At 53.6% G+C, this 24,077-nt stretch overlaps 1 protein-coding gene across 2 annotated transcripts; it reads left to right on the forward strand.

Moving 5' to 3' along the window:
- The first annotated feature begins 2,428 nt into the window (after nt 1–2,428).
- Nucleotides 2,429–17,115, forward strand: Mst1r (macrophage stimulating 1 receptor). Of its 2 annotated transcripts, XM_037207918.1 has the most exons (20): nt 2,429–3,943; nt 8,290–8,478; nt 8,568–8,696; nt 8,866–9,036; nt 9,348–9,505; nt 9,832–9,997; nt 10,091–10,227; nt 10,801–10,962; nt 11,057–11,150; nt 11,293–11,505; nt 11,592–11,738; nt 11,819–11,984; nt 12,141–12,245; nt 12,342–12,515; nt 12,868–12,948; nt 13,123–13,304; nt 13,387–13,496; nt 13,776–13,941; nt 14,334–14,470; nt 16,550–17,115. In XM_037207918.1, exons 1-20 carry the CDS (start codon nt 2,708–2,710, stop codon nt 16,806–16,808), a joined length of 4,182 nt encoding a protein of 1,393 aa, XP_037063813.1. In that variant the 5' UTR covers nt 2,429–2,707; the 3' UTR covers nt 16,809–17,115. The 2 variants fall into 2 exon arrangements, with proteins under 2 accessions (XP_037063813.1, XP_028742903.1); XM_028887070.2 differs by having other exon boundaries at nt 12,141–12,515.
- Nucleotides 17,116–24,077: the final 6,962 nt, after the last annotated feature.

The following is a 24,077-nucleotide window of genomic DNA, read 5'->3' on the forward strand; positions in this document are numbered from 1 at the left end:
CTTGTGTTTTGTCATTGGCTCTTTTGTTTGTTTGTTTGGTTTTTGAGGTAGGCTCTCTCTATGTAGCCTTGACTGTCAGGAACTCACTCTGTAGACCAAGCTGTCTTCAAACTCAGAGATCCGCCTGCCTCTGCCTCCTGAGTACTGGGAATAAAGGTGTGTGCTCTGTCACTGGTTCTTTTACCCATCCAGTCTCACAGATGGACACAGAATCCTCCTTCCCGGCCCAACACATCCCTTACATGTGGGGCACATGTTCATTTGAGTCTCTCTCCTCCCACCCTTTGCCAGCATCGGGCCACTCACATGTGGAGTCAGATTCCAGTCTGGGGCTGTTTGGGTTCCATGAAATCCTGCCATGTGTAAAGGGTTCACAAGCCCTGTACTGTTTTTTTCCCTTGTCTGCCCCCCATCTTTACCCATACTCGGTCGGTCTTCTCTAGTGCCAGCCTGTCCTTGGTGGGGCCCCCAGAAGCGTGCTTCAACGGATAGTTCAGACACCAGCACTCTGGTTAATGGGCTGCTGTAGTTAAGCACAGGCTGAGCTGAGTAAGACAGGTGCAGATTACCTGGGCCAGCTTTTGGGTAGGAGCCCTTGCCAAGGCAACCCAGTATTGAGCATAATCAGATTCAGAGTCCAGTCTCCTATAGCCACAGGCCTCTGGGGATAATGCTTATGTCTTCCCATAAGGAGATGTCTGTCTTAGTTCCTGTATCTCAGCCAGCCAGTTCATCATAACAGTCCCCCAAGAATGAGCCAAAGGATGCTCACTTGACCTCTAGGGCCTTTGGAAGTAAATCTGCCCTAAGGTCACTTGATATGCTGGGCTGTCTTCAGTCACCCTCTTCCTCAGTCTGTCCTACATGAAATACTGTGGACACGGCTGTTGAGATGGCTCAGAGGTTAAGAGCACTGACTTCCCTTCCAGAGGTTCTGAGTTCAATTCCCAGCAACCACATGGTGGCTCACAACCATCTGTAATGAGATCTGGTGCCCTATTCTAGCCTGCAGTCATATATGCTATATAATAAGTAAAAAGAAATACTGTGGACACTCAGGAGGCTCAGCAGTAAAGGACTAGTTCCATTCCCTCTGCTGTAAGACCCTGGGGCAACCCAGGGCACAGTGCAGAAGGCCTCCAACTTGCTCATGGGGGGGGAGTGGGGAGGGGTGGGCAGTCTCCTGGTCCTGCTGCAGCTTAACCATCTCACTGATCAGAAGCAAAAGGCCTAACTAAAGAGAGAATTGCCTGATAATGTTGTCTTCAGGCTGTCAGAACCCCCTTCATGCAGTCTCTGTAAGTAGGACCACAATTATTTTTGCCACTAAAACCACACCAGAGAACATGTATGAATTAGCATGGGCCATGTTAAGGATGCACCATGACAGTTGTACTTAATTGGCAGCATAATCTTAGTTACTGGTTTGAACACAGATCGTGTTTGAATTAACACGGCAACAGGCCACCTTCCCATACTCCTAAGACCCTCAGAAGCAGGCTTGGTGTGTACCCTGCACATATGCCCTAGGTCCCTTCCTTGCCTATTTTGTGCTTTTTTTTTCAACTTGCTCCTGACCAGGGCATCAGATCAACCCTTTGGAACCAGGGTGATTCGAAGCCAGACATCCCTGGTGGTTCTGGTGAGCAGTTAGCCCCTAAGTGCTTCTGGTGGCTGCTCTAGCACCTGTAGATATCCAGCCTCTCTAGTTCAGCATCAGTTCTGCTCAGAGCAGACCAGAGGTGCCCCAGAAGTCAGAGCCCTTACTTCTTCTCCCACATCAGGGCGCTGGGGGAGAACCCTTTACCTCTCCCCTCCTGTCCTGGATTTCCACACACTGAGACCACAGTGACAGGATCAGACTAGAGGGCTGGATCTTCACATAGGTTACCTCTGGCTACTATCCAGCTGGGGGTGGGGCGGAGTCCATTAACCCTTATGGCTCTGGGCAGGCAGGACAGGGCACACCGTACCTTCCTCTGACACTGCTCAAAATAGGCACCTGGGATTATGGTGCCCACCCACAGAAAGTGTGTCCTATAGTGTTCCATTCTGGAGCCCCACGCACCACTGTCCTGTGTCTTCCTGGTCTCCGTTCCCCACATAGTGAACACTGGTGTCTGAGCGAGTTCCTGTGAGTGAGGGCCGTGGGGGAGAGAAGAACCATAGTGCCCTGCAGCATTCTCGCCTCAACCAGGTGGGTTGTGGGGGAATCGGATGGTTCAGGAATACTCCTTCCCAGGCCACTCCACTCACACCCACCCGCAGGCCACTGAAAAATGCACATCCAAGAGCGGATATAGGAGACAGCCTTCCCTTCTCAGGGTTGGAAAGAGTCAGACGGGGCTGGAAAGACAGCAGCGCCTTCAACAGGGCTCCGCCCGTAGCCCCGCCCCCAGCCCGGCCGCACCCACGGGGCCGGAGCCTTTCGACTTTGATCCAAGTAGCTGTGGCGGCAGCGCAGCTAGAAGAAGCCGCTGGAGCCGCAAGTGAAGTGGTCGCACCATTGCCCTGCCCGTGGGTCCACAGCCAGGTGCTCAGACCACAGGGCAGGGGGAAAGGTTGGACTGGCCAGGAACCAGAGCCGGGGTCAGCTGCCCAGGAGCTTTCAGTACCGCTACTTAATGCTGGTCTCAGCTCGGACCTGAGTCTGGTGGGTCAAGTCCTGGACCTTCTGAGATTGCCGAGGGGTTCCAGCTCAGTCCGAATGGGGCTGCGTCTGCTGCTGCTACAGTCCTCTCTACTGCTAATGCTTCTTTTGTGGCCGCCGGCGTCCACCAACCTGGACTGGCAGTGCCCACGAATACCCTTCTCAGCCTCCCGAGACTTTAATGTAAAGTATGTGGTCCCGAGCTTCTCCGCGGGTGGCCAGGTACAGGCCATGGCAACCTACGAGGACAGCGAAGATGGGAGTGCCGTGTTTGTGGCTACACGCAATCGCCTGCACGTGCTTGGGCCTGATCTGCAGGATATAGAGAGCCTGACCACCGGCCCTGTCGGGGATCCTGGCTGCCAGACTTGTGCCAGCTGTGGTCCAGGCCCTCACGGACCACCAAACGATACAGACACACTAGTGCTGGTGATAGAGCCGGGTTTGCCGGCCCTGGTCAGCTGTGGCTCAACCCTACAGGGCCGCTGCTTCCTGTACGAGCTGGAGCCTCGGGAGAAAGCCCTGCACTTAGCAGCACCAGCCTGCCTCTTCTCAGCAAACAATAACCATCCCGAGGCCTGCCCGGACTGTGTGGCTAGCCCCCTGGGCACTCGTGTGACTGTGGTGGAGCAGGGCCATGCCTCCTACTTCTATGTGGCATCTTCACTAGACCCAGAGTTGGCCGCTAGCTTTAGCCCACACTCAGTGTCCATCCGGCGCCTTAAGGCCGATGCTTCTGGATTCCAACCAGGTTTTCCTTCGCTGTCTGTGCTGCCCAAATATCTGGCCTCCTACCCTATTGAATATGTGCACAGCTTCCGCTCAGGAGACTTTGTCTACTTTCTGACCGTGCAACCTACCAGTGTCACAAGCCCTGCGAGCGCCCTGCAGACTCGTGTGGCCCGGCTCAATGCTGTGGAGCCGGAGATGGGCGCCTACCGGGAGCTGGTCCTGGACTGCCATTTTGCACCTAAACGCCGTCGGCGTCGGGGAGTCCCACAGAGCACACAGCCCTACCCAGTGCTTCAGGCAGCCCACTCTGCTCCAGTGGATGCCAAACTGGCTTTGGAGCTGAGCGCCTCAGAGGGCCAGGAAGTGCTATTTGGGGTCTTCGTGACTGTCAGGGATGGTAGCCCTGGGATGGGTCCCAACTCTGTTGTATGTGCCTTCCCCATTTACCAGCTGGACGCCCTGATTGAAAAGGGTGTAGAAAGCTGTTGCGACAATTCAACTTCTCCTCGCCCCTGGAGAGACCTCGACTTCTTCCAGACACCCAGTCTTTGTCCTAATCCGGTGAGCAGAAAGAGCAGGCCCTTGACCTGTGAGTACTCTGTGGGGCTGAAGACAGGCCATTTCCTTGCTATCCCTGACAGGGTCTGGGTGGGAGAAGGCAGGCAGAAGGAAGCATTCTCTTCTTGGCAGTTCCTAAGTTCTAGAGGTAGTTGGGGAAAGCAGACAAATAAAGGCCATACTGAAGCACATCCCAGCATGAGGCCCACGCCTCTGCCTCGTTTGGTCTCTAACCCTTCCTGTCATCTGATTTTTTTTTTAAGGTGCTTTCCCTGGCTATGTGAGGAGGGGCTTACATCATAGTTGCCTCTGCCAGCACAACTTCCAAATTCCAGGTCAAATTCCCCTCCAGCCTGCCCCCCACCCACACCCTCTGGGACACAGAGAAGGATATATACACAAAGATTCACAGCTGCTTACCAACACAGTTTCGCTCCCCTATAAAGGCACTGTGCTGTTCTGCCTTCAAAGACGGCCAGGCAGGGTTGCCAGAAAACCCCCATCCCAACAGGTTCCAGGGAACCTCGGGAGTCTGGGGGCTTCCTAGGGAGCCTGCGCGGTCTGTGATTTACTAACCCGTTCTCCACGGGTCATTACAGGAAAATCTGGAACATAGTGGAAAGGCAGTTTCAGCCCAGCTTCTAGAAGCTTCCTGGAAACCTCACCCCAGTCTTGTGCAAGCAACTATAAGCAATTGAGGATGAGTAAAGGCGTAGGAAGGGCTGGTTGGAACTGGTCCACCCTGGCCTTTCTGTCACTGTAGTCAGGGCCCTGCTCCAGGCAGGAGGTCTCACAGCCGCGCATCATGTCAGGGAGCAAGAACAGAAAAAACAAACAGGAAACAGGATGTCTTTAAAATGCTACCTTGAGGGCCTAGGAGATGTGAGGCCTGGGTTTGAGGGCCAAAAATAAAAATAAAATATAAAAACAAAAATGCTTTCTTGAGGACAAAAAATGAAAGCTATCTCCTTGAAAGCATTCAAATAGTCTCACCAAAGACTATTGAGAGATTAGAGCAAGAAAAAAGGTAGGATGGGGTGCTGGATGAACGGCCTTCTATCAAGTGGCCCACAGCCACACCCTTGGAGTCTCTGGCCACCCAGTGCCCTTGGCTCAGCTCTGACAGTTTTTGTTTGTATCCCCCCCCCCCACCATCACCACCTGTTTTGGACATACTAGGAATTGGGGTTTGAAGCTGGGGCCTCACACCGGGTAGTCAAATGCTCTACCATAAGCTGTATCTCCAGCACCCTCCTCTCTCTTTATACTTGGAATTTGGAAACAGAGGCTCACTAAAGTTACCCAGGCTGGCCTTGAACTCATTCTCTAAACCCAATCAATGCTTGAACTTGTAATCCTCCTGCTTCAGCCTCTGGAGTAGCTAAGGTTATAGGCCTGTGCCACCAGGCCTGGCACACTCGAGAGTGGCTGTGACACTCTCGGCTGATTGATTTCCAGCTCCCATTAATGCCCCGGAGGCATCGATTTTACATGTAGTGTTGGGGGAGGAATTCATTTTTCTTTTTAGAACTTGAAGGACCAAATCCAGAGCCTCATGTGCGCTAAGCCTCTACCATGGGTTGTTATATCTTCAGCCTTTTTTATTTGTTTGTTTTTGGTTTTTGAGGCAGGATTTGCTATATAGCCAAAGTTGGCCTTGAACACATTGTATATATAGCTCAGGTTGGCCTTGAATTCAAGATTTTCCTGCCTTCACCTCTCAAATGCTAGTATTAAAAGCATGCACCAGGCCTAGGGAAAATTCCTCTTTCTTTCTCTCTTTCTCTTTCTTTCTCTCTTTCTCTCTCTCTCTCTCTCTCTTTCTTTCTTTCTTTCTCTATTTATTTCTCCTATACTAGAGACTGAACTCAGGGCCTTGGACATCTTAGGCAAGTGTTCTGTTGCTGAGCAACATCCCTAGCCTTGGAGTGGAGATCTCTAACCCCTCCCCTCAGCTGAGTACACTTCGGTTGAGAAACCCTGGGAGTAAGAACTTTTTGTCTGAATCTAGATGAGAAATCAGAACTTCTCCCAACTTAGCTAGAGGGGCCATGAGTGCATGGTACCAGGCACCAGGAGAGCTAATCTTGGGCCCTGCCTACAGGCGCTAGGTGTGGAGGTATGCCAGGTCTCTAAAGATATGTAAATCAGTGTTTGTCCAGTGACTTTAAGTGTGTCGCCACTGTAGCAGCCACAGTGTACTCATGATGGTTGATCTAAAGACTAGTGCCTGCCTACGTGGGTTCAGGGAGGGTATGGAACAGCTGTGGGGAAATGGGACACTTAAAGCCAGTGTTTTCAGGGCTAGAAACCTTAGTCAATCCTAAGACCCAAATCTAAGACCCTCTAGGGCCTAGAGGGAAACAAACGGGGTGTGTTCTTACCTGAGTTAGTGCCTCTGAGCACCAGAGCCACACCTGTCCCTGAGTCATGATGAAAACACCTGGCAAGCTTCTGGCTAGGGCCAGGCCCCTTTCCTTCTCAAATGATGACAAAGTCCAGGTCCCCACCCAAACAGGATATGGACCCAGATCAGGTGGGGTGTCTAGACTCAACACTGCTTGCTCTTGCCCCTCCCCTTCCCTGGGCCTGCTTATCATCACTGAGGTCTAGGAATGGGTCAACTCTGTGTGAACTGAAACAGGTTCTGAACACCTAAGGCTCTCTCCTGGCCCTTCCTGTTCCTCTACCCCAACCCCAGCATCTTGAATACATACATTGGCTTCCTACTTTCCAGGACCATCCACAACTCTGTCCTAAGAATTTACACCTCTTAGCTAAGAGCAAAGGAGAGGTTTGTGTCTCCCAACCTTTTTTTTTCTTTTGTTTTGGTTTTGCTTTTTCGAGACAGGGTTTCTCTGTGTAACAGTCCTGACTGTCCTGGAACTCCCTTTGAGAATAGCGAGCCTGACTCTAGCAGGTTCAACTCACAATCTCCCAGCTTCTTAGGCTTAATCTGGCATTCAGGTCATGGGCTAGCCTTGTTTTATTTTTGTACCTGAGGGAGGTAACTGAAGGATCTATGGAATCTCAGGGAACCCATGTAGCCAATCTTGGGAAGCCACTGAACCTCAGAATCCAGTCCCCTGCACAGGGAAACTGAAGCCCAGAACAGACGTTTGCTACAATGACTTACAAAGGCAGAGTACAGCCAGCAGGGGGCGGGAGAGTACTCTGGTTAAGAGTGCCTTGGATCTTGAGGGGCTGTGAGGCCTTGGATAAATGAATGGATGTGAGGACCAGCTGGGTCTACAAGACTCCATAATTCATCATCAGATTGGACCTAGCAGGATAAGGCAGGGAGTAGTTGAAGGGGACTCCCACATAGCAGGGCTGCCTCCGAGACCCCGGATTAGGCACAAACCACACCTAAACACCTGTTTTCACAGAGAGATCCTTTATTAAGCAGGGAAGAAAAGTTAAAGTGGCTGCTCCCTGACTCAGGCAGAAAACAGCCGCAGATGACCCTGCAGGTGTCTTTCTTAAGAAGAGAAAAGGGGAGGTCTGGGTTAGAACGGGCTAGGATGCTGTGGTAAAGGCAGCAGGGGATGAGGGAGAAGGGGAAGGGACACGGGACAGGGGACGGGGGTATTGGCCCCAGAGGGACAAAGGACTGTCTCTGGATAGAGAGGGGACAGACGTAGCATGTAGGCAAATGGCAGTTTTTAAAGGTAAAAGGGGAAACCTTGCGTTAGGATGAGGTGTTTAATTTTTTTTTAATTTTTTATTTTTTTAATTTTTTTTATGTGTATCGATGTTTTGCCTGCATATATGTCTGTGTGAAGGTGTCAGATCTTGGAGTTACAAACAGTTGTGAGCTGCCATGTGGGTGCTGGGAATTGAACTCAGAACCTCTGGAAGAGCAGTCAGTGCTCTTAACCGCTGAGCCATCTCTCCAGCCCGAAGTGTTTAATTTTAATTGGGCATGTTCATTAGGTGAATCAAAGGGGACTTTTGATTGCTGTGCTTTAACACTCTTGATAGCTGCACCTGGGTGGTCAGCCTCAAGAGGAGGAAGTGGCCAAATAGGGGAATAGATCTCGATGGCTAGCTTCGGGAATGTAATCAAACGGTTTTTAGCAAGGCAGAGGAAATGGGAGAGAAGGGGAAGGCCTGCCAGAGCTGTACTGGCCAGAGTCCCTTCAGCAGGGGATCTGGCTCCCTGGACTGGCCTCCTCTCTTCCCTGCCCTTGCTATCTCCAAGAGCCTGTGAGCAGGGCAGTAGCAGGTAAGGGGCAGGCTCTGGGCCTCCTCTAGTCAGCAAGGTGAGGGGTAGCAGTTTGGAGTGGCCGGAAGAGTCCGTGCACAGTCCTGAACCCTGGCTCTTTCTCTTGCCTGGATGTCCCCAGCCTGGTGTAGAGGGCCCCGGGCCCAGCTTCCGCTGCCACTACTTCCCTCTGCTGGCCAGCAACGCCTTCCTACGTGTGGACCTATTCAATGGACTGTTAGGGTCCGTGAAGGTCACTGCGCTGCACGTGACACGCCTTGGCAATGTTACGGTGGCCCACATGGGCACTGCGGATGGGCGTATCCTACAGGTAGGTCCTTCACCCTCCCCCCCCCCCATCTGTTTCTGCGTTCCTGTCCCCTGTCCCCTGCTGTTTTTCTCATAGCTGACCTATGACAGGTGGAGATAGCCAGATCATTCAGCTACTTGCTGTATGTGTCCAACTTTTCCCTGGGCAGCAGCGGGCATCCTATTCACCGGGACGTCAGTCGCCTTGGGAATGACCTACTCTTTGCCTCCGGGGACCAGGTGAGGTGTGCCGGGTCAGAACTTGGGGTTCAGGTGGTGGTATCACAGCCTCTCTGTCAAACCTAGAGAGGCATTGATATGCAGACCTTACCTCTCTAATCTACAAAGGGTCGATGGGGCCCAGTTCCCACCCTTAGCCATCCCTGAGCCACCTGTTCGTCACCCCAAGGTCTTCAAGGTGCCCATCCAGGGCCCCGGCTGCCGACACTTCCTCACCTGTTGGCGCTGCCTGAGAGCACAGCGTTTCATGGGATGCGGCTGGTGTGGGGACCGGTGTGGCCGGCAGAAGGAGTGTCCTAGCTCCTGGCAACAGGACCTCTGTCCACCTGAGATCACTGAGGTACAGCTTCCCCCACCAGGGCTCAGGTAACAGAGGGACAAGCAGGGGTGTGTGTGTGAGGGGTGTCAAAAAATTCTGATCACGATCTTCCTCGCTCTGAAATGCCCATAAGGAAGGCGTTCTTGTCAGAGGGGATGGCACACAGAAAGACTTGGGAGGCAGGAAAAAAGTCTAAATGAGGACTAGCCTGTGACCTAGAATGGCGGAGTGTGAGATAGGCAAGAGGCATTAGCAGGGGACTCTGGGGGAAGCAGGAGGGGCTGGACGAGTCCAACCCCACACAAAAACGGGGGCTGTTCTCTCCACTTCAGTTCTATCCTCACAGTGGACCTCTGAGGGGCAGTACAAGGCTCACCTTATGCGGCTCCAACTTCTACCTGCGTCCTGATGTGGTACCTGAGGGAACTCACCAGGTCACCGTGGGCCAAAGTCCCTGCCGCCTGCTGCCTAAGGACTCTTCAAGCCACAGGTATGACATGGCCCCTGCCTTCCTTGTCCCTGATCGAGAGTGGCCAAGCAGCCCCTCGTTTCTGAGACCATGTTCTGGGAAGGGTAGGGACAAGCTATATTGACTTCTCGTGTCTAATATGTCTCTGTCCCTTTTTGAGCCTGCACGTGCCCTATTTGTCTGTTTAGTTATGGGACCCTGTCCCACTCAGTCCTGTCTGCTGTCAGAAAAAGGCATGGGTGTAGATGCCATTCTTAGGTTCAATAAGCCTCGTGACTTGTGGCAGGCATATGGCCAGCCCTGTGTGATTCCTGACTGACCTCATGTTTCCCTTCCTGGTGTCCCAGGCCAGATTTCCACAAAGCGTTTGTAGAAGAACTTGAATGTGAGCTGGAGCCTCTAGTCACCCAGGAAGCAGGGACTACAAATGTGAGCCTTCTCATCGCCAACACACCAGCAGGCAAGCACTTCCGGGTGGAAGGCAGCTCTGTTCGGCAAGGCTTCTCTTTCGTGGTGAGGTCACACTGCTCGGGCTTTGCCCTTGGTCCGTGGGTGGTACAGAGGGATGGACTTGGGATGAAAGGTTCCATTTCCATATTCTCTTAGGAACCACTGCTGACATCAATCCAACCTGACTTTGGCCCGCGGGCTGGGGGTACTTATCTCACCCTCGAGGGCCAGAGCCTGTCTGTAGGCACCAGCCGAGCAGTGCTGGTCAACGGAACTCAGTGCCAGTTGGAACAGTAAGTGTTATCAGGCAAAATGACGGGAGGCCACAGGCCCCTGCCCTTGGGAGACTCCAACTTGTATCTGCATCCTGAGTTGGCCTGATATCTGAGGGAACCTAACAGGTTCCTCCAGGCTGCTGCCTAAGGTCCCCCAAGCCTCAGGTACGATGTAGTCCCTGCCTTCCCGATCCCCGATGGGGACAACCTCTTACTTGTGAGACCCTTTCTTCTGTACCCACCCGGGGAGCCGCACTAGCGGGCGCCTAGATACTGCCAGTGGGGAGAGAAGAGGGCTGGGTCACATGGTCAATGTAGGGATCAGTTCCAAGAAGGAGCTGCTGTCCCTTCCAGCCCAGAGACAAGAGAGCCCACCACAGAGGCCACTGTCTCCAGTCAAGGGTACAGGAGCTTGTTCCCGTCCCTGTCTTCTTGGAGGTCTTACTGAGAGCTTCCTATCTCCAGACCCATGGAGTATGGGTGGGTGGGAAAGTCAAGCAACAGAAGAAATAGGAGGGATTACTAAACCCGGAGGAGGTAAGCCTCTCCTCACAAGAAGGTGCCCCTGTGCCCAATCTCTCCTTCCTGCAGGGTCAGCGAGGAACAGATTGTATGTGTCACACCTCCTGGAGCTGGCCCAGCCAGGGTCCCCGTTCATCTGCAGATCGGAGGTGCGGAGGTGCCTGGCTCCTGGACCTTTCACTACAAGGAAGACCCCATCATGATGGACATCACCCCCAACTGTGGTTACAGGTAAGTGCCACCTCCTTGACTACTTTGGCCTCCAAGAAATGAGAGAACCAGCTCCCCGAGTCCTCTAAACCCACCACCCTTCCCTTCTCCACAGTGGCTCCCACGTCACGATCCATGGCCAGCATCTGGCTTCGGTGTGGCACCTAGCGCTAATATTCCATGATGGACAAAGAACAGTGCAGAACAGGGTGAGCAGAGCAGGTGGTGGCCAGGAGGGAGGAAGGCTGGACAAGCCCCCTGATGTCCAACTTCACCTCACACTGGGCTGAGGAGCCCGGGGCGGTCAGGGCTGGGCCATTCGCCTCACTAATTTCACGTGGGTCTCGGCAGTGCGCAGGGCCGTTTCTGGAACAGCAGCGTCAGTGCCGCCTGCCTGAATATGTGGTCCGAAACCCTCAGGGCTGGGCAACCGGGAATCTGAGCGCCTGGGGGGATGGAGCAGCTGGCTTCACACTGCCTGGTTTTCGCTTCCTGCCCCCGCCCAGTCTGCCCAGAGCTGGCCTAGCTCCACTGAAACCTGAGGAGCATTCAGTTAAGTTTGAGGTGGGTCTAAGGGACAGGGCAGGGCGGGACAGTGGCGATTAAGAGAGAGTCCAGCCTCTGGCTGACCCTCGTGACTGTCTCTGCAGTACATTGGGCTTGGCGCTGTGGCAGACTGCGTGAGTGTGAACGTGACCGTGGGTGGTGAGATCTGCCAACACGAGCTTCGGGGGGACGTGGTGGTCTGCCCCCTGTCCCCCTCCCTGCAACTTGGCAAGGATGGTGTCCCATTGCAGGTAGGTGACGCAGCTGGCCCTTTCAAGAAACCATGAGCTGAGGGGCTGCAGACTGGGCTGAAACTGCCATCTGCTTCCAGGTCTGTGTAGGTGGTGGGTGTCACACCCTGGGCCAAGTGGTTCGGTCAGGCCCAGGCAGGGCCTCACAGAATATACCCCTGATTGCGCTGCTGGTCTTGATCCTGCTTGTGGCTGCACTGGCCATTGCCCTTGTCTTCAACGCCCAGAGACGGAAAAAGCAGCTAGGTGAGCGAGCTCCCCACATTCATCTAGACTCAGCCTGTACCTCCACACAGTAGCATCTGCAATCCCCAGAACTTGGGGCCTCCTACACTTCCTCAGTGGGACTTGGTCCTCAGGAGCTTCGAGAAGGCTCACCACCCGGGGCTTGTCTTTCCACAGTCCTTGTTCCCAACCTAGATGACCTGTCATCCCTGAATCGGTCTCCCAGAGACATGGCCATGTCTGCATTCCACTCTGGCTCTGACTACAGAGGAAATGGCCACGGTGAGACGGTGGGAGGCACTGGAAGCCAGGGCTCCCCCTCCCCCACAAGCTCTCACTCCCTCTCCCCAACAACACTCTCTGACGTCGATGATACAGCTTCCGGACCTCCGAGCGGTGAAGAATCTAGTGAGGATGGGACAAGTGTCCCACTGCTGCGGACAGAGTCTATCCGGCTCAAGGATCTGGACAAGACGCTCCTGGCCGAGGTCAAGGATGTACTGATTCCCCATGAACGAGTGGTCATCCATAGTGACCAAGTCATTGGCAAAGGTGTGGGGGATGGGTTGGGAGGTGGGGCAGGGGCAGAGGAGGAGTCTTGAGATTGACATGTGCTGGAGGGACAGCTGGAGTAGACTCTGCCTTGGCCTTCTCGCTAACTTGTATGTCCTTGAGGCTTCTACTTCTGAGCCTCCGTGGGGTCATCTTTGGAGACCTTAATCTTCAGTGGCTGCTGGTGTGGATAAACGGGCATGGGAGGACTGTAAATGCCTCCACCACTGTGTGGCTGCTGCTTGGTTTTTATGTCACACCGGCCAGCTTGGGGCTCCAAGGTGGCTAGTTATAGAGGGCATGCCGTGAGTCTGGACGCTAAGGTCCCTCGTTACCATCTTGATCATTCTAGGCCACTTTGGTGTCGTCTACCACGGAGAATATACAGACGAGGCACAGAATCAAATCCACTGTGCCATCAAGTCTTTGAGTCGTAAGTGACGCATAGGCTGGGTGGGCAGAAGGGGGACCTCGGGCTGGGAGGCCCTTTGTTCCCGCTGTGCTGCCGCTTTACCAAGTGAACCCCGAGAGGCGCCTTCCCCGCAGTCTCCCTCTGACCCTGGTAGAGGGCCTCCCTGCCCTTGGCCTGACCTGTGCTGCTCCCCAGGCATCACAGAGGTCCAGGAGGTGGAGGCTTTCCTGCGGGAGGGGCTGCTCATGCGTGGCCTCCATCACTCAAACATTCTGGCTCTCATCGGCATCATGCTACCCCCCGAGGGGCTGCCCCGGGTGCTGCTGCCCTACATGCGCCATGGAGACCTGCTTCGTTTCATTCGCTCCCCTCAGAGGGTCAGTGCTCTGCCAACCGGGGTGGGAGGTGTCAGCCAGCACCCAGCTCTGCCAATGCTCACCTGTCTCCTCATGCCTTCAGAACCCCACTGTGAAGGACCTCATCGGCTTTGGCCTGCAGGTAGCCTGTGGCATGGAGTACCTGGCAGGGCAGAAGTTTGTGCACAGGGACCTGGCTGCTAGGAACTGCATGTGAGTGGCTCGGTAGCTGGAGTGAAACGGAGGGACAGGGTATGGGGATACGCAGCTGCTAAAGGTCACCTTAGGAGAAGAAGACCCAGTCTGCCCTTTGCTCTGCAGCCCTAGGCATTTTTCTGTCTGCCTGGTACAGGGCTAGACAGTGTGGTTCTTGATGGGCTTGGGACAGGTGGACCTCAAGACCTGGTGGGAGTCAGTTCTTAGGCAAGTGCTCTGCCACTGAGCCACGGTCCCAGCCGAACATAAGTTCCATGTGTGAGCCCCTCTTCGCAGGCTGGACGAGTCATTCACAGTCAAAGTGGCTGACTTCGGCCTGGCACGTGACGTCCTAGACAAGGAATACTACAGTGTTCGGCAACAGCGCCACGCTCGCCTGCCTGTCAAGTGGATGGCCCTGGAGAGCCTCCAGACCTACCGGTTCACCACCAAGTCTGATGTGGTAAGGCACCCTCTGCTCCGGGTCCCCTTGACCTCCATGCCTTAGAGTATTTGGCCTCGCTTCTGCGTAACCTGAGCCCAGACACTCCCCAGGCTAGAAAAACCCCATAGCTCATTCATCGTGGGCAAATGGGAAATGGAATCCGGGATCTGCCAGGGCAAAAGAAGTCTGTGAATTCTTTCATTCCTTATGAACTGTCCAGGGCTTGTTAACTCTGAAGGTGTGGGAGACACAGGGAAGAAATGGGTACTGTATTAAGGAATGAGCTCTAGGCAGAGGTGGGGTCCTTCATTTCCAGGGAAAGACTCTGAGAGATAGAGGATCTGGAGGACCCACTTGCCCCCAGACTTGGGGTGATAGTTGAGTCACGTCTCCCCACCTTTCTCCAACAGTGGTCATTTGGTGTGTTGCTGTGGGAACTGCTAACACGAGGTGCCCCACCGTACCCCCATATCAACCCTTTTGACCTCACTGACTTCCTGGCTCAGGGCCGTCGCCTGCCTCAGCCTGAGTATTGTCCCAATTCACTGTGAGTATGTAAAGGGGGCTGGGGGGTGGGGGGTGGGGGCAGGGCTGGGCTCCGGAGACAAGGGAGGGGCAGGAGACCAAGCTCCTGTCTGGCTTTTTGTCTGACCCTTTGGTTGACCAGGAAAGGGAGCCTCTCTAGGACTCAGTTTACTAATCTGTGTACTGGTCCCACCCCCATACAAGGAAGGACTCTGAGAGGCCCTCACAGTTGCCATGGTAACAGCATTCCAACTCAGAGTCTGGGTTGAGGCCAGTGGTTTGGTTTCCCAGATCTCTTTCCCCACCCCACTCCTGCAAAGGGAGAGAGAGGGGCCGTTCCCCATCTCCGCCACTCACTCAGCCTCAAAGAAAGGTTTCGTTAGCTCCCACACCAGTCCCTCTGCTCTCTGCATCAGGGCTTTTTCACCTTATGTAGTTCAGGGTTTCTCATTCCCGAGGGACGGCGGCGGCTGGTGTCATCGGTGCCCGTGGGGTAGGTTTGGCTCCCTAATCAGCAGGCACACCTCGGCTGTGCTCAGGTCTGCATGCTTAGAACAGGCAGAACCAGGTCACAGGTAGAGCTGTGGATGACTCCTGTCCCAGGCTGTGCTCCAGAAAGTGTGAGGAGTTCTCAGAGCTCTCCCATCTTGGCCTTGACCTTTCTGTTATCTGTTTTACTAATGAATACAGTCTGAAGTAAGGGAAATTAACATTACTGCCTGCCTGTATCTAAGACAGGCGCTCTGAACAGAGTAAGGTGGAGAGTTCTATGTGGGGGGCTTTAGTGTAGGTTTGGGGAGACAAAAGAGCCAGGGGAAGGGTGGCTATGACAAGCATGGGAAGGTGGAGCCCTTCTACAGCGCTGTGGGAGCTGGGCTGGCCCTCCGGAGTTTTCAGAAATGGAGATCAAGGGGCCAGGTCCCTGTCCCAGGCATTAGTCACTGTCACAGCTGTCCCTGGTGAGCAGACGTGAGATTGGAAAACATGTTTCCCTTCTGCCTAGAGAAGGCTTCAGCTAAGAGCCATCAACAAGCAACACTCTCAGCCAGCAAAAAGATAAAGGGGATCTAAGTGGCACACGGCAGAGTACACTCAGTAGGGAGAGTCCCTTTTCCTTGCTGGGCTCCGTTTTGCTCATCTGTAAAGTGGGTATTATAGCAACACGCCCCTCAGAGAGTCTGAAACACTTAGACTATAAGGCAGGATGCCATCCCTACAACGACAAGGCATCTCTAAGATCCAGCAGGCCAACCCACAGAACCGCAGCTTCAGAACCCAGAACCGCTGTGCGGCCAGAGCCACTCCAGATGCTTCTCCTTCAGGCCCCACTTTCCGGACGTCTTTGCTGCAGAGGTTTTTGTTGTTGTTTTCTTTTCTTTTCTTTTTTTTTTATGAGTTTTTTTTTTTTTTTTTTTTGAGACTCTGTAGCCCAGGCTAGCCTTGAATGCAGGCTGATTCTCCTGCTTCAACCTTCCAAATTCTGGGATTAAAGGCATGTTTCACTGTGCCTGGGTGTGTGTGTTGGTTTGTTTTTGAGACAGGATATCACTATGTATCTCTGGCTATCCTAGAACTCACTATGTAGACCAGGCTGGCCTGGAACCATTTCTGTAGCTAAAGCTGACTTCGAACTCCTGATCTTCCTCCCTCCACCTCCCAGCACTGCTGGAATTACAGGGGTGTGTCGCCATGCCCAACTCTCTCTCTGCAGGGTTTAATCCTCACTTTATTTCTCATCTGAAAAAGATGTAATGATCCTATTTGCTTGTGAGCCTATTAGCCATGTGCTGAGGATTTCACAACTGCCTTTTTACCCTGTGCCCCTCATGCTGTGGTCAGAAGAGGCCATCTAGGCACAGAAAAGTTAGAGAACACACCTAAGATCACACAGAGAAGGCCCCAGGGCATAGTTGTTGAAAACTCTTTACTGCTGATGCATCTGGACCTCTGCCAGGCATCTCAGGGATGAGAAGAGCCAGCGCTGTCCTGATGGGGCTCTAGGCCCTGTCACATATCTTCATCTCTATTTGTCCAGCAGGGATTGGGCTGCAGCACCGCTGGGTAGGAGGACACCCTCTACCTGGTATCCCTCTTTTTACAGGTACCAGGTGATGCTGCAATGCTGGGAGGCTGACCCGGCAGCGCGACCCACCTTCAGAGCCCTGGTGATGGAAGTAGAGCACGTAGCGAGCTCTTTGCTTGGGGACCACTACGTGCGGCTGTCCCCGGCTTACGTGAACCTAGGTCCCAGCGCCTTGGATGATGTGAATGCGCTTCCAGAGCAGCCACAGTCCTCGCCACAGCATCACAGGAGCACGTCAAGGCCCCGGCCTCTCTCAGAGCCACCTCTGCCCACCTAAGCCCTCAGTAGGCCAAGGGGACTCTATCTGCTAAGTGGCCTTGAGCTCACCCCAGCCTGCCTCGGGGCTATGACAAGCTGAAGGGCATTGAACCTCCACCCTTTAACTTGCTGAAGCTACTGGAGGTGGGAAACAGCACATTTAAGCCCCTTACTCCAGCATGAGCCAGTGAGGGAGATTGTTTTGTAGCATGTATTTATGGAGTGCTTGTTTTATACCCTGTCTGCTAAGCACAGAGGACTCAGCAATGATCATGCCGATACCACAGTGTAAACCCCTAAAAAATAAATGAATATTCAAGCACAGATATGCTGTGGAAGAAAGGAGGCACATTGAGGGGATGGAGGATTGCTTTAGAGAGGCAAGAGAAGGCTCCCAGGAGGTGATATCTTTGCCAAGGCTCTTTCAGGTGAGGATAGACTATTAGAAGCCAAATTCGGCTAAGAGATTTTGGGCAGAGTAACCAGCATGTGCAAAGGCCCTGTGGTGCTGAGTCTGATAGAAGGCTCCAGAGAACAGGGAGGGTAAACCTGCCCAGATCCGATTACAGGGCCTTGGGACTACCGGATGAACCAAGGGGGTAGGCTGAGTGTCCAAGCACGCAACAGCCAAGATGGTTTCTTCCAGGGCTCGAACTAGCCCTCCGCCGCTCCTCCCCCAGCGTGCTTCTACACACACACACACACACACACACACACACACACACACACACACCCCACCCCCCAAGGTAGTGCACATCCGTGTACACTGATGTCACGGTACCTGGTGGACTTGCCTGCCTCCTATATTCGCAACCTTGTATTCGAGACCTTGAGAGGGAAGACCTCTCGGAGAGGCATCAGCTCTAACTTGCAAGGAGCCAACGTCAAAGGACCAATTTTCCCAGCTGTTTATTCCCTCAAAGACACTGCACCACAGCTACTGGAGGGCTCGTTCCTCTGGAGGAGGAGTTAACCCCACCTCCTGCCTCTCCCTCTGCTCTGACGGCTGAAGGGGCCTTGGTTTTGGTGTTAGGAGCTGGAGTGCGGGGGAGCCCCCGCCCCAGATATAGATCTCAATATTAACTCTCCCTTGAATAAGCTCCCACTGGTCTCCCCGACGCCTCCGGTTGGATGACTCCTAGGTCTGTAAGAAGGGAAGGCTCCCTTCCTGTGAGCACCTTAGAAATGCTGTCACAGTGGGACCCAGGACTTGGAGGCAGATCTCCTTCCTAAATGAGGTCTCTTTGGGACGGCAGCCACCCAGCTGTTTTCTACCCACATTGCTACCTGCCCTGCCATCTTGGGCTGGAAAGGGGTTCTAGGGACCCAAAGGTCCCTACGGACATGTGTTTAAGGTATAAAAGGGACACTTCTGCTGGGAAACAGGGGTAAAGGTGAGGGTCCTGGGAGCGGAAGGCAGGGGAAACTGCCCGCTTCCCGCACCCCTGCTACATCTCGGCCCAGGCACAGAGGAAGCCATGGCCTGGCAGACCTAGTCACGGACTGCTTGGCCATATGTAACTGAAGACGGAACAGCTGTGTTGTTCCCGATCCTGGAGAGAGGTAAGGGAGGTTCCTGAGGCACCTTCGTAGCTGTGGCCCTGTACCTTCGGGGGGGGTGTTGCATGCCCCCAACTTGTAGTCTTTATCTCCTAACCTCATGCCAAAGGGGCACCCAGCAGTTCTAAGCCATGAATTGAGGTGATGTGAAGGGCTTATTCTCCACTGGCTCATCTGTTCACTAGAGAGATCAGAAAGGAAGGGTGACTCTGGACAGAGGGGACCTTAGCACAGAAAAGGGTCCCAAAGAAGGGAGCAGCGAGAGGCAGAGCTACCGGGTATCGGGTTTCCTATGTCGCTAGAATGCGGGATTTGGGGTCTGATTGTCACTTGGGGATACTTTAGACAAGCACTTATATCCTGCTGATATACTCTGTTAAGCCAGAAAACCCCCAATTTGAAGGGTAAAATAAATTCTTTAGGCAGTGACCCCACTAACATGAACTTCCTGGGCCAAAGGCCTCCAGGGTCAGAATTATCCAAAAAGGAGCTCCAGTTAAGCAGGTACTTGAACTACTGGATTGCACCCCACAACACATTCAACAGCTCCCAAGCTCTGAGCTCCATTTTCAATCATCTGATAGTCCCAGGTCCATCTCTGCTCCAGATCCTAGGGTGTCAGGAGTTGGAACTGTTTTAGGATTTCAAACTGGTGACTGAGCTGGGGTGGGGGGTGGGGCACAGAGGGGGCTTCTAGGTTCCCAGATGGGATGGGCATACTAGGAGGTTTCTGAATGGCCTTTTTGGCTAAGGGAGGCTGGTCTACCTCTCTTCTAGTATGTGTGTGTAAGTGCTCGCATGCACGTTTGCGTGCGTGCTTGTGCGTGTGTGTGGCTGGGAGATTGCTCAGGTACAATGAATGGCTAATGGAACAGCCTCATTAACAGCCTGGCTAGGCCTAAGCCTCCAAGGTTAGACTAGTGTGACTGGAGTTTTCTTCCAGGACTCTGGAGTCTACCCTTCCCACTAAGCTGTGGACAGCAAGTTACTAACCTTTCAAGTCAGGCATGATGGTGCACACCTGTAATCCTAGCACTTGGGAGGTGGAGGCCAGAGGGTCAAGAATTCAAGGGTAACCTTGGCTACATAATAAGCCCCAGACCAGCTTGGATTCCACGAGAGCCTGTTCCAAGCAAACATGTCTTGTCTCCTTCTGGGACAACCTGGTGGGGCCGAGGGGCGAGGAAATGCCAATAAAGACTCAGGGAAGCCGTGGTGGGAGCTGGGACTGAGGAAGCAGGGATGACTCACAGCCTCCTGACTGCCCACTGGTGTCACTGCCGTCTCGCACCTGGAAGGCATGCAGTGAGGAGACTGACCTGCTTTGATGGGGAGCCATAGTCTGGCCTGAGATCCCCAATACGCTTTTGTCTCACCCTTGCTCCGTTGGACCTCAGGGGATCTGGCCTGTGGCGATTCCTATTTCCAGTTCAGTTGGTAGGAACTGAAAAAAGCTACTGACTCATTAAAGGGGTTCAGCATGGGCGCCGGGAGAGTGACCAATGAGTGCCAGTGCTCTCAATGCCGATGAGACCCTCACCTCTCGCCTCTGCTTCCTTCCAGTTGGCTTAGTGATTTGTACATGCTTGTGGCCGGTTGTGGATCTAGGGTCCCGTAGAGAAGTAGCTGATAACAAATAGCCCAGGATTCAATTAGCCCTCCCTCTCCCATGCTACAAGTTCCTCCAGGGATGTTGCTGTGCCTTGGAGAATTGGAGGCCTCAAGGGAGTTGGCTCCATCCCCGGGCTCAATGAGCTAGTGTCAGCCACACATGAATAAGTTTTGCTGACCTGTTCTGTCAAGTCAAGAAGCCCCCTTCTCCAGAGGGAAAATGAATACCCTGGGCAGTTCCAGTCACCTGTCAACTGGGTGCTCTGGTCTCTTTAGCTCATCATTTTCTCCCCACAGTCTGGGTCTTGCCGGGTCCCTGGTTCTCCTCACATCCTCTCTGCAGGCTTAGTTGGAGATGCCTGCGCTGTAGCCATGTGTGCTTCTGGCAGGATTTTTTTTCACCCCTTGCTTAGCTGGCTTCTGGATGGGGGTCTGCTCCCAGGAGAGGCAGGAGCGGCCAGCTGTGAGGGGTAGCCAGGATGGCTGTACCATTGCCCTCCCTCTGGCTGATGCGGCTGGCTGTCTTTCACGCAGCGTTACGTAAGCTTGAGTCAATTGGGGCTCAGAGCGGTTCATTGTGGGCTATTTTTAAGCTGCAACACATCACAGCGGAGGGGTCACTGCACCAGCGGCTTGCAGGGAAGGTTGTTTAAACATCTGTTATTTAAATTTCTCTGTGCCTAGAGCTCAGAAGCCATATCCTCCCAGTGTTAGTGGCTTCTGCCTTCCACATCCCAGATTAGGAGTGGATTATCTCACCTCACCCTCTCTAAGTTGCCTGAGGCTGGGGTTCTTGTCTCTGGCTGTCTTCCTCTAGGGTTGTGCAGGTGGGACAGGGATCAGGAGATGCCAACTCCTTCACAGACTGGTCTTGTCTCCATGGAATGGGTGAACCTTGGCCAGGATAAACTGCGGGGCTGCCCAGGGTCCAGGGCTTTGGGGTCTCTCGCATTGCTCTGGAGGGGGGAGGCAGGCAAACAACTAGGAAACTGAGGCCCCTCTCAATTTCCCATCAGCATCAAGAGAGGGTTGGGTCACAAGAACCTATGGGGTCTTTTCAGACGCCTTCCTTTGTCTGGGCTCTGCTAGATGGAATGCCCTCCCTCCACACATCTAATGCTACAGATCTGCAGCCTCGGGAGCACTTAAGCTGATGTACAAGGCCCCGAGACAAAGCCCCAGGGAAATAAGCCTCAGTTTCTGATCCGCTGTTCAGCGTATGACCGCACTGGGAGACCACTGAAGGAGCCCTCTGATCTTAAGTTTTCTAAGATGTCTGGAGCATTCCCAGGGCCCAGAGTGTTGAAGGCAGGTGTCCTGGAAGAGCACAAGAGCAGGATTTCACAGAGCTGGCTGCTGCTTGAGAATACAAGGGCACCCAAAATAGGGTCTGTGCTGGACAAGCAGGCCAGGCTGACCTAGGGGTCGAAGAAATGACAGAACACAAGCAACCTCCCTTCTTCCCTCGATGGCCTTTCTGTCACTTCCACATTCCCTAGGGCCTGTTAGGTGACAGGACCTCAGCCTGATCCATAGGGACAACATTTTCTCCCAGGGTGACTGGATCTTCTCCTCAAGGTTGGGGGCTTCCACAGTGCTTGTTGGGAAGGTTAAGATATAAGAGGGAAGGCCAAGCTGGGCATTTGCCTTCACAGGGGAGACACACCGACTTCACCCTCAAACTGAATTGCTCGGCTTCTCCTAGCCACCCCTTCTACCCCACCCTCCCAGGCCCTCTGCCTGGGGAATGGGCTTAGCCTGGGGGAGGGGATTTTAGGTTACCATGGCAACACATTGGCCCTCCTCACTTCCCAGAATCAGAAATAGAATTGGACGCCCTTCTTCCTGGAGAGAGACTATTTAAAAAACAAGTGGGGGGGGGGGCACAGGGGCACTATCCCCAAAAGCCAAGCAAAAGGGGCCTAGACTGGAAGCTTCTTCACCCTGCCTCCTCAGCTGGATGAGATAGAAATGAGCTTCAGCCAGTCAAGAATTCTAATGACAGAGGGCGTTAGCCTGGCCACACAGGGTGCAGCTGGGCCATATTCAGTACCGTCAAGTTCCTAGGAGGGTGCTGGGTTAGTATCCCCCATAGAGAACATAACCTTTCCCAGGCCTTGAGCTACTTGCTGAGTTACCAGAGGGAGCAGGCACAAGAGAGACACAGCTTTCAGTGTGGGGCTTGGGGCTGCAGCTCCCTCCCCAAAGGGAGGCCTGTTGGCTCTCTTCCAGCAGGGCTCAGTACTGCTCGGCCTTGGAGTGGCACCCAGTGGTAACACCATGTCTTCCTCCAATATGGGTCTGGAGTCAGGGAACCTAGCTTCCAAGCCTGACTCAACTCCGCAATTGCTTTCTGGGCACCGGTCTCCTCATCTGTAATACAGACACTGTAGCCCCCCAGCTTGTTGAATTGCTGTCAGGCTGTGTCCCATGTGTCCCACACAGAGAAGGAATGGCATCCATACCAGTCACTGTTATCATAGCTCTAAGGTATGTCTGCTTCACAAGTGGGAAGGGCTTGCTTTCTTGGGCCAGACCCTTTAGCTGGCTCTGCTCTCTCTCTTCCCCTAAGAGACCACAGGACAGTTGCTTACAAAGGACCCCAGTCCTGAAAAAGGGGGTTATACCTCCCTTCTGAATGAGGTAGACAATGGGCTCGGCCATGGAGCAAGTGGGCAGCAGGGCCGAGGGTATCTCTTAGGACACCCCACCTCTCTGTTCCATTCTTCCCAGGTACAGCGCAACTTTTATATCGCATAGATGTTAGAGGCTGTTACCAGCAACTTTGTCACGAAAAACAAGGACCTCGCTCAGACCCGAGATTAATGAATTGTGTTCTGCAAGGGTGTGTGTGTGTGTGTGTGTGTGTGTGTGTGTGTGTGTGAGAGAGAGAGAGAGAGAGAGAGAGAGAGAGAGAGAGAGAGAGAGCACCTGCAGACCCGTGGGCTCTTCCACCTTCCCAGGCACAGCGCAGTGATAAGTAATTTGGTTCCCAGGAATCCAAGCTGCCTGTTCCCTATCTTAACTGAAGAGGGAGGGTGGCGCGAGGGGCCTGAAATGTGGCTGAGTCAGGCTTTGCCCAACAGCCAATCACAAAGGTGCGGATGCAGCGCAGTACCAGCCTTGGTCCCTGGTCACACAGCCTCACACCCCACGGCCAGCTGTAAACACTATTTTTAACCTCTGTGAAAACATGTTGCTTCAGAGGAAGACAAGCCTCCAGCTGCATTCTCCACAAACCTGTTTCCTGGGTGGAAAGACTGAGGCCTGAAGGGAACACAGCCCTGGAAGACAGAGGGGGTAGGCCTAGACTCAGAGCTGGAGGAGGAAGAACTTCCAGAAGTAGACCCATGCCACTGACCTGTCCTCTAGCTGTAGAGCGGTGCTGAGACTCAGGGAAGCCCCGGATCTAAGGGGCTGGTCCAAGGAGATTTGATTCCTTCCTACCCCTGTCTCCCCATCAAAGAAAAGAGGGAGAATTGCTGATCAAGCCTCAAAGCTTACATTTTTCACGTGTCTGTCCATATCCAGAGCTTTGTCTAGCTTGCCCTTGCTGTGTCTACAATACTGTTATATACAATACTGAGCACGCCCACTGTGTGCTCGGTCTCCCACCTGCCATGTCCTGACTGTGAGGCTGGTCCTATTCCTACTACATCCCGATCATCCCCCATCTTGTAAGTGGCACTTGGTTAACAGTGTGGCTACTGCAGCCTAGGCCTGTGCCTAGTGCCACGCTCTCATTATGGCCAGGATGAAACTGACACAATGTGACAGGAGCTAGAACATTCTGGCTTGAAGATTCTGAGTAGAGGCCCCACCTCCACCACCCCCATACCCACTCCTGCAAGATACTGGTCCTGGGCTTCGGGGACATGTGGCTCTGGGGAGGGGGCTCTCTGAGGCACAAGCAGAGGAAAACCATCTGGAGCAGCAGAGACTGCCAAGGAGCTGCTGTCCCTGGAGCGGGAGCAGAAGCAGGGAACAGGGGAGGGGAGCCTGGGGCTGAGCCTGGGCCCCTCACCCTCTTCTGTCTCTTAGACAGACTAGTAAAGAGGCTTTGCTCTTGCAAAGGGCCCCCAGGCTTCCCTGACTGCTTTTCTCCCTTGACCTTACC

This window comes from Peromyscus leucopus, chromosome 7 (genome assembly GCF_004664715.2).
Source record: "Peromyscus leucopus breed LL Stock chromosome 7, UCI_PerLeu_2.1, whole genome shotgun sequence".
NCBI classification, from domain to species: Eukaryota; Metazoa; Chordata; class Mammalia; order Rodentia; family Cricetidae; genus Peromyscus; species Peromyscus leucopus.